This window comes from Rhinolophus sinicus, linkage group LG09, assembly GCF_036562045.2.
Source record: "Rhinolophus sinicus isolate RSC01 linkage group LG09, ASM3656204v1, whole genome shotgun sequence".
Taxonomy (NCBI): domain Eukaryota; kingdom Metazoa; phylum Chordata; class Mammalia; order Chiroptera; family Rhinolophidae; genus Rhinolophus; species Rhinolophus sinicus.
In genome coordinates this window covers 94,087,198-94,100,135 of record NC_133758.1, presented here as the reverse complement: position 1 = coordinate 94,100,135, position 12,938 = coordinate 94,087,198, and the positions used below count along the sequence as shown (strand labels likewise).

The 12,938-nt window shown below is 34.5% G+C and overlaps 1 protein-coding gene across 1 annotated transcript in view; it reads left to right on the top strand.

Moving 5' to 3' along the window:
• AGMO (alkylglycerol monooxygenase) overlaps positions 1–12,938 on the top strand; it is a 297,194-nt gene that overhangs the window by 99,272 nt on the left and 184,984 nt on the right. The window contains exon 4 of the mRNA XM_019727089.2: positions 9,879–9,982. Within this exon, the coding sequence (XP_019582648.2) occupies positions 9,879–9,982 (104 nt within the window). The remainder of the gene's footprint in view (positions 1–9,878; positions 9,983–12,938) is intronic.

Below are 12,938 nucleotides of genomic sequence, written 5' to 3'. Positions count from 1 at the left end.
TGAGACCTCTTCCTCCAGTAGTCGTGAGACCTGGTAGTTGTTGGTATTCTCCCTTTAAAACCAGACATACATTCAGATTTAAGAAGTACTTTGAAGGGAACAGAGGAAAGGACCAAGTAACAAATAACTTATATTCAGTTCTAAGATGTGTCACCAAGTGGTAATAACAGAGTGCAGAACATACAGTTCCCAAATGCACAAAAGAAAATCTATCAGGTGCATATTGCCTCTTCAAAGACTGGTTACAATACTAATATATGTCAGAATGACACCATTTACAAAGGATAGACTGACTCATTCCAACGGGAACATTCAGTTCTGATTCAGTCTGGCACCTTCAGTGGACGCTGTTGTATTTCTTGCAAATTCAGTAATATAGAAAGTTTCTAACGTGAAAAACAGACTCATTTGCTGTGAAACAGTAAAAATGGTTTCAAAGCCCAAAGGCAAATGGTAAGATCAATAGAAAGCCCTTATTATTGTCAAAGAGATCCCGGGAGGTTTTTGTTGTTGTTGACAGGGGTAATCTACATCCACGGGGTTTATTAGAGAGAAAATGAGAACAGATTGCAGCCACTTTCTAACTAATGGTTTTAGTGCCGTTTTTCCTATTTTCCTTTTTCCTGACAATCCCTGGTTGTTTTGCTTTCCTGCTCACTTCCACTGTTGCTCTCCTTTCAAACTTTGGAGGTTATTTGTTCTTGGATTCTGTGACTGGTGGAGACAAATTATATAAATCATTGTGCCAAACATAACACAGCAGAAGGTCATTGTATCTCACCACAGGCGGGCGTGCTGTACAGAAGGGGTGTCATAGGAGTGCTCGCCAATTCTAGCCAACTCTATTGACAGAAAGGCAGTGCTCCCATGATTCTCGTCCCCTGATTGTGCTAGTTAGGTCATTGTGAATGCCAAATATATGTCATTAAATACTCGGGAAGATTTCTTGCTTTTAATCTATGTGAAGCATGTGGGTTCCTCAGAATCTGACTCTATTGTTAAGATGCTCATGACAAAATCACTAACTGCACCAAAACCAAAGTCATGGTGTAAATGTTGCTGCTGACAACAAGGTTCCAACTGCCCTAGAACTTGGTTTCATTAAATGGATATGTGATCTTCATGAGACATCAAAATTGTCAAATTTGTAATTACTTTAAAATGTAATACTGACAACTTTTATTTCAGAGGATTTTTATTTCATTCTGCTAACTTTTGCAGAGAGGGATAGTTTTCCTACAGACACATGACTGATTTTCCCCACAGGCGAGAGAGATGGGAATCTTCCTTAACCAAAAGTATCTTAGCCTATTATATTTCTGGAAATTTCAGTATTCGTACCACTTAAGAATACGTTAATTCAATAACATGTTTTCTATTGAGTGAGAAAGAGCTATTTGCATGCATCATCAGGGATATGAATGAGGATTCTCTACCCAGGTCATGGCCTAGGGCACAGGAAGTGTAAGTTTGAAGTGAGAGAATAGAAATCTAGGTGATTATTTGGTGTTGGCCAGTATCAACATACGAAATGACTAGGAGCAGAGGGATCCAAACAGAAAATCGTGGAGCTTAGAGAAGTAAGAGTGCACATTGAAATCAAATTCTTATTCATAGTATTACTTTCAGGTAACCTTGCATGTAGCTTTGTAATAGAGTGGACAGTAAAGTAAAAAATTATCCCTTTATTCTTAAGCGAGTAGGCAACCAGTTTTTCTCATAGGTCGCAAGTGTTACAGAGAACACAAGAGTTGACAGCATGCAATAAAGCTCAGTCTGCTTTGAATGATGACTTCAAAGTGGCACACTCTCTGCTTTCATACATACACATACTATTTCTATTCTGTCTATAGGACAAGCCATTAGTAACGTACTACACATCTGTATATCTAAATGTGGGATGTAATACGAAACAGTGTGTATTTTTCTGTCATATTAAATATACACAAACCCACATACCCACAGGTGTACAATACACGTGTGTGTGTGCATGTGTATAAAAATTACATTGGAAATGTATCCCACTTTCATTTTATCTTCATAGATTTACTTTTATTCTTCCCCCTTTTTAACTCTGAGAACGTATATATGAGTAATGTCATCATATTAAATGAGCAGTATTTAGACATCTTAGTTGTAAACTGTTTCTTAGAAATTAATTCCATTTTCTCAAAGAAATTCATCCTGTGACCTTAGGTTCTCATGTCTGCCTGTACGAAGACATATCTAGCTCATCGTAAAACTGAAGAACTGTTCTTTAACATGTCCGATGGTATTTTAGGAGGGAACTGCTTTTAGCCTCTCAATTTGGCAAGCCAAAGAGCACCTTCTGTTTGCACTGGGATGAGAACGCGACCCCCACCCCCCACCCCCACCCCCACCCCCACCTTCTGTTCCACCTGCCTGATGTGCGATAAGGAAAGTACACATTTAATTCAAAGATATGGCTTGTTTGGTGTTCAGTGCTTTCGGACAAGGGCTCTAACCTGAAGGGGTAAGAACAAGAGAGTGAAGTGTAGAGAGAATTTGGAAGTGAGAGATGGTTGGGGGCTCATCCCAGTTCCTAGCATGAGCTTTTCCCTTTTTTCTTTAGTTCTGTCACTCCTCGTGGCCTGTCTGTCTGCATCCATTTCTATTCCTAATACCTCTTGCTGATCATAGGGACCTTTATTCCTAGCATTTTAATCTAACCCCCTGTGTAACGGAACAGAACAAATTTCCTAGCTTCTCTTCTCTCTGTCAAACAAAGCCCACAGTTCCACTGCATGCGATATTGTGAAATCTCATTTCTAGAACTTTTTGAGAAAAGTCAATATAGAAAGACAGGTAGGGAAGTGGTCACTTAGTCTCTCAGACAGGTTGAAGCTAATGTCTTCTTACATTCCATGGAAACCTTGGTTAAAATAATCTTTAAAAAGTTTTTATAGAACAATGATTACAAAGTAGTGTAAGACATGTACAATTACACAGAATTATTTTTATTTTAGGCCGTGTAAAACTTCCCTGTATCAATCAGTTCTTGTACACATTTCTTTTGCTTCTATTTGGTTATAGGTTCTTTGAGGGATTTTTTTTTTCTATTTTGTGCTTTTATTTATCAGAATACCTACACAAAGATTTATACATAGTAGGGACTTGATAAATTAGTGCTAAATAACTTTTTAGTTTTAATAATATACAATGTAAATGAAATTTTATTAAATATAATCTTATACTTTCTGAAATGGGATTTAAAATAGAATATAACTGACATAATATGGACATACCAAATTCTGAAATTTTAAAATCACATTTTTCATTTTTAATGCAAGTGAATGTGGTAGGTAGTAATAATATTCTTATAAATATGTTTTAAATTTTATCATTTTGGTCAAAAAGCTATACCTTCTTCTGTTTAAATTTTGAAAGAATATAAATATATACATGAAGATTTGTCATTTTAAAATTCTCCATGCTAAAATTTAAAAGCTTCCCTTGAAGCTTTTTCCATAGAAAAAGAACAATATATTAAAGTTGTGATTCCTAGAAAGATTAGCGTGACAATTTAGGATTTTTGACAATTTTAGAGCCATCATTTTTTATCTCCTCTAGAGAGATGATTTAATATCTACATGTTGTCAAACATCCAAATAAATAGTGAAAAATGTTAATCAATCCTTCGTATGGTTGGTTTCTATGATGCTGAGCATCTGCAAACACATATTTGCAAAATGTGTTAAACACAAATATGGATGTCCAGCCAACTAATCAGTTTTATTCTTACTGATCTGATATTTCAAAGAATATCTTTCTCTACTCATTGCCTGAATTAACACTGTCATCAATTTCATCGTCACACTTTGATTTTTTACTATAAGAAGTGAGTGAAGTTGTGATGACAAAATTAATGAAATTGCTAATTCATTCAGTGAGTAGAGAATAGGAAAATCCGTGAGGGTATATTCTTTTAATTCACTAGCTATTACATTTTCCAGTTATACTTTAGTTTGATACCTTGAGTCTGTTATTAATTTGTTGTTTTCTTAGCTCAATTAATTTGTTGAAATAATTTATCAGTCATACTTATCTGTTGGAACAAATTTTTAAAAGATTCACTTATATCTGGTATCCTCAAATTCAAAGTGACAATTTTTTTCACTCAAAAATAGAGAAGTCCTGTGTTTTATAGTGTTAAATTTCTTGCAAAAGGCAATAGGCAGTTGTTCCAATTCAAGAGGTTTAGCACCATCATTTAATAGGGTGTGTTGAGCTCCTTTATGTCTTTCACTTATTAGAAATTACCAAATATGTGCCATCTGAGAATACTTGAACCCATTCACCTCCATTTCTGAGAGAAAATGTCCAGTTATAAAATAAGTCATGGGGATGTAATGTACAGCATAGGGAATATAGTCAGTAATGTAATAACTTTGTATGCTGACAGAAGGTAGCTAAACTTATTGTGGATATTGTTTCATAATGTACATAAATATAGATCATTATGTACACCTGAAACGATAGGATATTGTATGTCAATTATATGTCAATAAAAAATCCAAGCAGGGAATAAATCACTGCTGAGAGAGAGCATAGAAAGCTTTCTCTTCTTGAATGAAACTCTTCTTCCCTTTCCTCTTTTAATTTCACTTTTATTATTTATAAAATTAAAAATTTGAACAATAACTTCACAAAACTCTTTACAGTTCTAATGTTCCACAGTCACCATGCAATATGCTACAAGTGTCATAAAATATTTATAACATGCTTTTCTTGGTGACAAACATCATTAACTTTTTCTAAATATGCCTGTAACATATTTTTCCTTCAAAGCTTGAGGGTTTTCCAAACTATGAGTGAAGGCAGCATATCCTGGCCTATCCACTATTGAAGATTAAATAGCTATAATATTGCTCTAAAAATTCCTTGTAGACCTGTACTTATGTCTCAGATTAACCTAACGGGTATTTTTCTCCATTTCATAGGTGAAAAGATACGAGACAAGAGACTTGTATTTAGATATATTTTAGATGTATAATACACATACACTCTCTTAGTTTCTAGACAGTTACAAATTTCTCATCATTCTGAAACATTCTTGCAAAAGAACCCCCCTTCATTGTTTATACACTAAGAATATTTTTTCCACTAACTCTCAAGTACATAAATTAAATTACATCAAAACTAAAACTTTTGTTCTTCATAAGATACTGTATAACAAGCCAAGCCACAGACTAGAAGAAAATGTTTGCAAATCACATCTTTAACAAAGGACTTGTATGCAGAAAATGTTTGCAAATGACATATCAAAAGGATTTATACGCAAAACTCAATAATGAAAAAAATTAAAATGTGAGCACAGATCTTGAATAGACATTTCAAGGAAGACATACAGATGACACATAAGCACATGGAGAGATAATCTTGTCATAACTCATTATGGCAATGAGAATTAAAATTTCAATGTGATACCATTACACATCTATTAGAATGCTATCAAATAAATAAATATAAATACAAATAATAATGTCAAGTGCTGCCAAAGATATGGAGCAAATTTAACTCTCATACATTGCCGGTGGTAATGCAAAAAGGTATGGCCACTTTGGAAAGCAGTTTGTAACAAGCTAAATGTTAACATACCATGCAGCTCAGTAATCTCACTCCTAGGTATTGTACCCGAGTGAAATAAAAACTTATGTTCACCGAAAAATTGCATTAGAACATTTATAGATATTTTATTTGTAATTACCCAAAACTGGAACAACTGAAATGTTCTTGAACTGCGGAATGGATAAGAACCAAACCAAACCTGTGGTACATCCATAGAAATGGAATCTGACTCAGCCAAAAAAGAGCAAGCTACTGATAAACAGCAAAATGGAGGCATCTGTAATGCATTATGCTAAGTGGAAAAAAACACCAAAACTCAAAAGGCTAAATACTGTGTAATTCATTTATATGGCATTCTCAAAAAGGCAAAACTAGAGGAAAGAAGCCAGATCTGTGGATGCTAGGGACTGAGAATGAGGTTGAGATGGATTGATAACTGTATTAATTGTCTACTGTTTTGTAACATGTTAGTGGCTTCTCTCAGAGGATCTAAGGCTCAGAAATCTGGGCACAGTTTACACGCATGCTTCTGGCCCAAGGTCTTTCATGAGGTGATACATAAGCAGTTAAGTGGTCTACTGACTGCAGTGTTATCTGAAGGATCAACGGAGGGAGAATCTGCTTCCAAACTCACTTATGTGGTTGTTGACAGGATTCAGTTCCTTGTGGAATTTGTTCTAAGGCGTTTAGTTCCTTGCTAGCTGGTTAGCTTGAGGCACTCCCTGCCATATGTGCTTCTCCAAAGCACAGCTCACAACATGGCAGCTGACTTTTCTCAGAGCTTCTGAGAGTATGAAAGAAGAGAGCACCCAAGACAAGCCGCTATCTTTTGATAATGTACTATCCCAAGTGACATCCCATCGACTTTCCAAAATTATATTCACTAGAAGGGAGTTATTAAATCCAGCTCACACTCAGGAGGAGGTATTATATAAGGGGATAAACACTAACCAACAGGAATTATTGGGAACCATCTTAGAGGCTGCCTCCCCTAGGCATCCTTCTGGATCCCACTGATTTTTGTTTTCCCCACATTCAAAACATACTCACCTCTTCCAAGGTCCCAAGAGTTTCATCCCATTACATTATCAGTTTAAAATCCAGAATCTAATTATCTGAATCAAGGAGCCATGTTAGAGTCAGCTTGCAGGCAACACAAAGTGGAACAGGGAACTTTTTGGGGTGATGAAAACTCTTTTGTATCTTGATTATGAAAGTGATTACAGAGCTACATTTGTTTGGTAAACACTCATAGAACTGGATACTAAAAGGTATGTGTTTCACTGTATGTAAGTTAAAACATATTTTAAAAAATAGATAAAAATTAAACTCAAGAATATAAAACACATACAAAAACACATAATACATTAAATTTTGGCCCCCAAATTGAATGCTTGGGCAAAGTATTAATAAAATATATTTATACAAATCTACATTTTGGTACCAGCAGTGTCACTGCTTCTAATTATATCACTGAAAAGCCATAACAACATACCGTATGCTTGTATAATCAATAATTTGCTTATAGGAAAAGAAAATTATTATTGACTACAAATTATAAATATATAATTTCATAGAAAGAAATTTATTGTCGTATTATTTTTTCACTTTAATATTTTTTTTTATCCCTTAGAACAGATAATTCATCAATTCAAATATTAGAGAAGATGGACATATTTATAAATGCACTATTAACTTTTGCTTATTTTATTTACAAAAGAACTATTGGAATAATTTTCCATAAATTACATTGTATAACCACTTTTGAAAATAATTTACTTCAAGTAAGCTGAATATAGACTGTGAAAAAAAAATTCCTGTATTCTGTTTTTCCCAATTCTAAAAACAGAGGTAAGGCAGTAAGATCCAGTTACTGTACCCTGTTTACACAGCTGTACTTCATTGAATGAAGGCTTGTGTTACACACAGTTTGTGCTAGGAAGTAAATGCTTTTAAAACAGCTAAAGAGACAGGTCTTTGACCCCCACCTTTGTGGATTTTTTCGTTCCATCACTTAGCTTCTGTGGAGGTTATAAGGAAGTCGTTTCAATATATATTATTACCCTCTAATTTAACCTCATCTGATTAGCTTATCCCCGTGTGAATTTATAACATGGATGTTATGATCAATTTTTTAAAACAAATTCTGAAAGGTTCAACAAAATGGACAGTGTTTTTATTTGTAATGAAGTTTGTAAGTAATAGATTCTGAAATGTTCAATAATGGGTGTGTTCTAAAGAGAAAATGGTGTTTAGATTATTTCAGGGGCTCAATCTATAAGAAGTTTTAAAAGACAGGAGATTCATCAAATTTATTACCTCTTAATAAACTTGCCCACAGTGTCTGAAGATATTAAGTGCCACAGGATTCCTTGTATATCTCTTATTTGTAGCTATATACGATAGTCAATACTCCAGAAATTAAGGTTCTAGGTTATTTCAAGGTTTATGACTTGGGAAGTTAGAGGTCATTGGGGTGAAGCAGTTCTCAATTGTATAAGAACAATTTACCTAATTGCTTGGGTAGAAATACAGGGCCATTACTAGATATGAGTAAAATGTCAAGGAATCGAGATAGAAGTTACATATAAACTGATGGCTTATGAAAATACTTGCCACACTTGACAACACATGACTTGAAGAGAAATGACTAGTGCTAGGGCTATCTGTTCATAATCCTTTTCATAATCTCTCATTCTCATAGAATTAAGTCCTTCTTATATCTCCAAGATATCATTTGTTTACCAAAATTGTTTTGCAAATTTTGTTTACTAACTCACTACACAAATAGTCCAGAGAGCTTTTATTTCCTAAATGAATGACCAAGAAGTCCACCTAGATTGGAAATACACACACACACACACACACATATACACATATGTATACATATATACACATATATTATATATAATACATAGTATATATAATATATATACTATATATATATTATAAAATCTCCATGATTTTCATTTTCCTGAGAACCTGTAACAAATTATTCTGCCATGTGCCATGTATTTTAACTATTACTATATGGCAACTACAAGGACCAATAACCACAAGTTTTCACTCAGGCTCACTGTCCAGTGCCCATGAATCCAAGCCTAAAAAATTTGATTTCTCATGTACACTGACAGAGATACAATGATCATATCACAGAGTTAATTCTATCTCTTCTATTTGTAGCAAAGGACTAAACATAAGTTAGTTTAGCTAAGAACATGATTTTTAAATTGAATATAATATAATGTGGCATTTTGATCTGTAATTCTGGTAGGAAATAAAAAATATGGACAGTATGAAAATCAGGGGCAGAATGAAAAATAAGGGCTTGTTTTCTCCTATGCCATCTACTTAGCGGAGCATTATAGTAGCATGGTTGTAGAAAAAACAAGCCACTATCCTCTTTGGGTGTATAAGAATCCCAAAACATTATGAAGGCAATTTGTATAGTGCTTGATGAAAATAAACAGCTTATATTTCCTTTTTTTACTATGAGAACAAATAACAGGTGTAGGAGACAATTTTAGAAATGGTATGGCATTTTGGTAAGGCATGGAAAGAATAGTATGTAACTATTTCTGTAATATTTCTGTAAATACAAATGAAATCTTAATGCTTAGGACCAAGGATTATTCTACGTTGCCTCTTCTTTTGACTGATTTTGAGACTTATTAAAAAGCCAACAGTCATGAGAGTTGTCACCCCAATAAACTTTAATTAAAATAAATAAATAAATAAATAAATAAATAAATAAATAAATAAATAAAATTGGGGGGATAAAGCCAACAGGAAAAAAAAAAAAACATTATGTAATGTTTTATTCCAAAATGTATACACTAATTTTCCCATCAGAATATTCTTCTTTAATTAGAAATATGTTATCACATACTGAAAAATCATCACTACACACTGACTGTATTGTTACAACATTACCAGTTAGTTTTTATGATCTGTTATATTGTAATATGTTAGCGAAATGTAAATTTTGGAAGTCATTTCAGTTTGCTGGAGGCGTTTAATTATATCATATACTATATATGTGTATATATATTTATCTATATCTATATCTATATATACGGGCTATGTTTCAATTTTTTATTTGTTTGTAATTTATGCCTTGTCTGCTTCCAAAAAGTGATTTCAGGCAGCTTATTTTAATTATAATTATATTGGCTAACTTTTTGCAGCGATGTTCCAGATTTTCTTCCTCACTCAACATAACAGCATACATAACTGAAAATGGAAGTTGCTTTGTTCTCATGGCTCATTTCAAATTCTATGTTTTGCAGAGGTTAATATTATGTGGGCTGGACACCAAACACACCACAGTTCTGAAGACTATAACTTATCCACAGCACTCAGACAATCTGTCCTCCAAATATATACTTCCTGGGTAAGTTGTATGAAATTGAATAAATGTGATGATATAATTCATTTTTAAAAAGTCTCAGCTGTTTTTATTTTCTACAAGTAAACTAATAGAAGGTGTTTTGCTAAAATGTTTTTTTCTCCCCTGTAAGGGTGGACATACATGAAGCAAGGGGTGCTTTCCAATTGGAGTCTTTTTTTAACTCCCCAAACTCACCCTGAGGTATATAGCAAAGTGAGAAAAAGGGCTGTCTATTTTTTATGGGCTATCCACTGAGAGGTGTGATGTATAGACAGTGTATCTCAACTCAAATACATGCCAAAACAGATTTTATTAGAAACTTTTCAAAGCAGTTTTTAAGAAAATTCAGTTCCCATTTCTGCAGGACCAAGAAAAATCTACTTAAAGCCTTCATTTTTTTGTCCACATATTAGAACAGTTAGTGTGATACTCAACAAAAAGTTTAGTTCTTCAATATTTTCATAGAAGGAAATAACAAGTCTGATGAATACCAGAATCAGCCTCTAGTTCTGTTTCTTCTGATTCACCCTGCAAAGTTCTTCCACTTGGTAACAGCTCTCATCCTGGATTACCCCTCTTTATTTCTTGCTAAAATGTATGTTGAGCTAGAAAGTCAGAGTTATCGATGTGTAAGTGCATCCATCAATAAGCTAGTTACTAAGTATAAATTATAATGATCTGACATTTGTATGGCTCTTTATAGTTTACAAGTTTCTCCTCTTAGGTACCATGTATTGAGTACTTTCCTTGTGCCAGAAAATCTTCTAAGATCTTCATGGCAACTTTACGATATGGGTGCCACTATAACTCTCATTATTAAATGATGGGACTGAGTCCGTAGTTAAGTCATAAAACTCATGAAGGGAGGGATGGAATGTGAACTCATTCAACCTGGCTGGTGGATCCCAGATCTTAACCTGTATACTACATCCTCTTCTACGTGCCTGTGTATCGTTTTTCACTTCTGTTCTCTCATTTGATCCTCACGAATAAGCCCATGCCATGCTAGATCAAGTGTTACTAATATCAGGGAATTGAAGATCAGTGAGGTTAATTACGCAGATAATAAGTGCTAAAACGTTATGTTTGAAACCAGATGCCTAATAGCCAAAAAAAATTATACTGACTGGCATGTGTTCTAACCCAAACAGCAAAATAGGAAAAACAAAACTATATGCCAGGATAGTACTAATGCATTTGCTGAAATGGGTATTAAAAGAAATCCACCCCTGCTCCTGACACCATACAATTGTGTTACAGCTTGTATTAATTTCCTAGAGCTGCCATAACAAAGTACCACAAACTGGGTGGCTTAGAACAACAGAAATGTACTGTCTCACAGGCCTGAAGGCCAGAAATCTGAAATGGCCATGGTCCCTCTGGAGTCGCTAGACAAAGAGCTGTTCTAGGCCTCTCTCCTAGGTTCTGATTAGTTCCTTGGCTTTGGGAAGTATAACTTCAGTATTTACATGGTAGTCTCCCTGTGTCTGGGTCCAAGTTTCTTTTTCTTTTTTTATAAGGACAAAAGTCATACTGTATTAGGAGTTCACCCTACTCCATTCTGACCGCATCTTAACTAATTAAATCTGCAATGATCCTATTTCCAAGTAAGGTCACACTCTGAGGTATTAAGGGACAGGATTTTGAGGTATTAAGGGATAAGATTCCAACACATGCGTTTTGGGAGCACGCAATTTAATCCATAACATAGCTCTAAGCAATAGAGATGGAAAAGAAAGGATATAGGAACACACACACACACACACACACACACACACACATAAATATTTTTTCCATCTCCTATAGCTTGTGCTGAAAGTCTGGATTATTAATGTGGAAGAAAATATGACTTATTTCACTGCTGCATAGTTCCAGACTGGTCTAGAGCTCCAGTGAACAGCGGTTAGAATAGGGCCTGTGATGGAGAGAAGGGATACTGTCCACTCTTCTTAAGAAATAGCTGCATTAATACAAACTTTTATTATCCTGTACAAAATAGGGTGAATATCGGCTCTATTAAAACAATAACCTCAAAAATCATTTTTCACTCCTGATTTATATATTTCTCTTTGCGTAAAGATAACTCACACCTCTGGTGGGTGATTTTGGGGAGGGTATAGCTGTATTTGAAGTTGCTCCAAGAAAATCAGTACAGTTAGTATATTAATCATCTGAGGAATTATCAAAGGAAATTATCAGAACATCATCGATTTCAGAACTAGACGAAATCTGGGAGATGATATATTTAAAACATAGACTTTAAATGCTACAGAATGAATGTCAGTGGAAGCCCCTACATCATGCAGTGGGTTGGAACTGAATCCAGACATCTCAGTCCCCAATTATGATCATCTCTGTCCTGGTTTTACTTGTGTCTTTGCCCCTGTTAAATCAATGTGTCCAAAGTTACAGATTCATGAAAATCTAGTAAGTGAAATGTAGGTTCACACCCATGTATTGCAGGGATAAATTCCCTTTGCAACCTCAATCATGTCACCAAGGACATAGAAAAATATGGTGAATAAAGAAATGAGCATTGGAAATGCATCATAAGCTGCTAATTTTCTTTTTTTTGGTGGGAGGAGGTTGTTGTGGGGATGGAGAGGCCATGCAGTGTGGGAAATGAAAGACAGGGATTGCAGATCAGCCTGGATTCTTTTCTAGAGTTTGTAGGTCTGTTTGAAGATAGCAGGGGTGGTTTCAGGGTCTGCAATAGTTAATACGCTGTGATAGGTCTTTCTGGATATTAAAATCAAAGAGCAGTCCTCAGGTCTCTGTTTTCTATGACTCTTTTGTAAGATTATTTTCATTGACACTGCTGCATAGGGTATATAATTTGGTAGTTGCTAAGGTAACAATGTATTTTAGAACAAATAAAAAATGGGTCATATCTTTGAATTGATTTGTGAAAGGAAAAGCAAAATAGCTCAGAGTGCTTTTCTTGATATTACTATGCAAA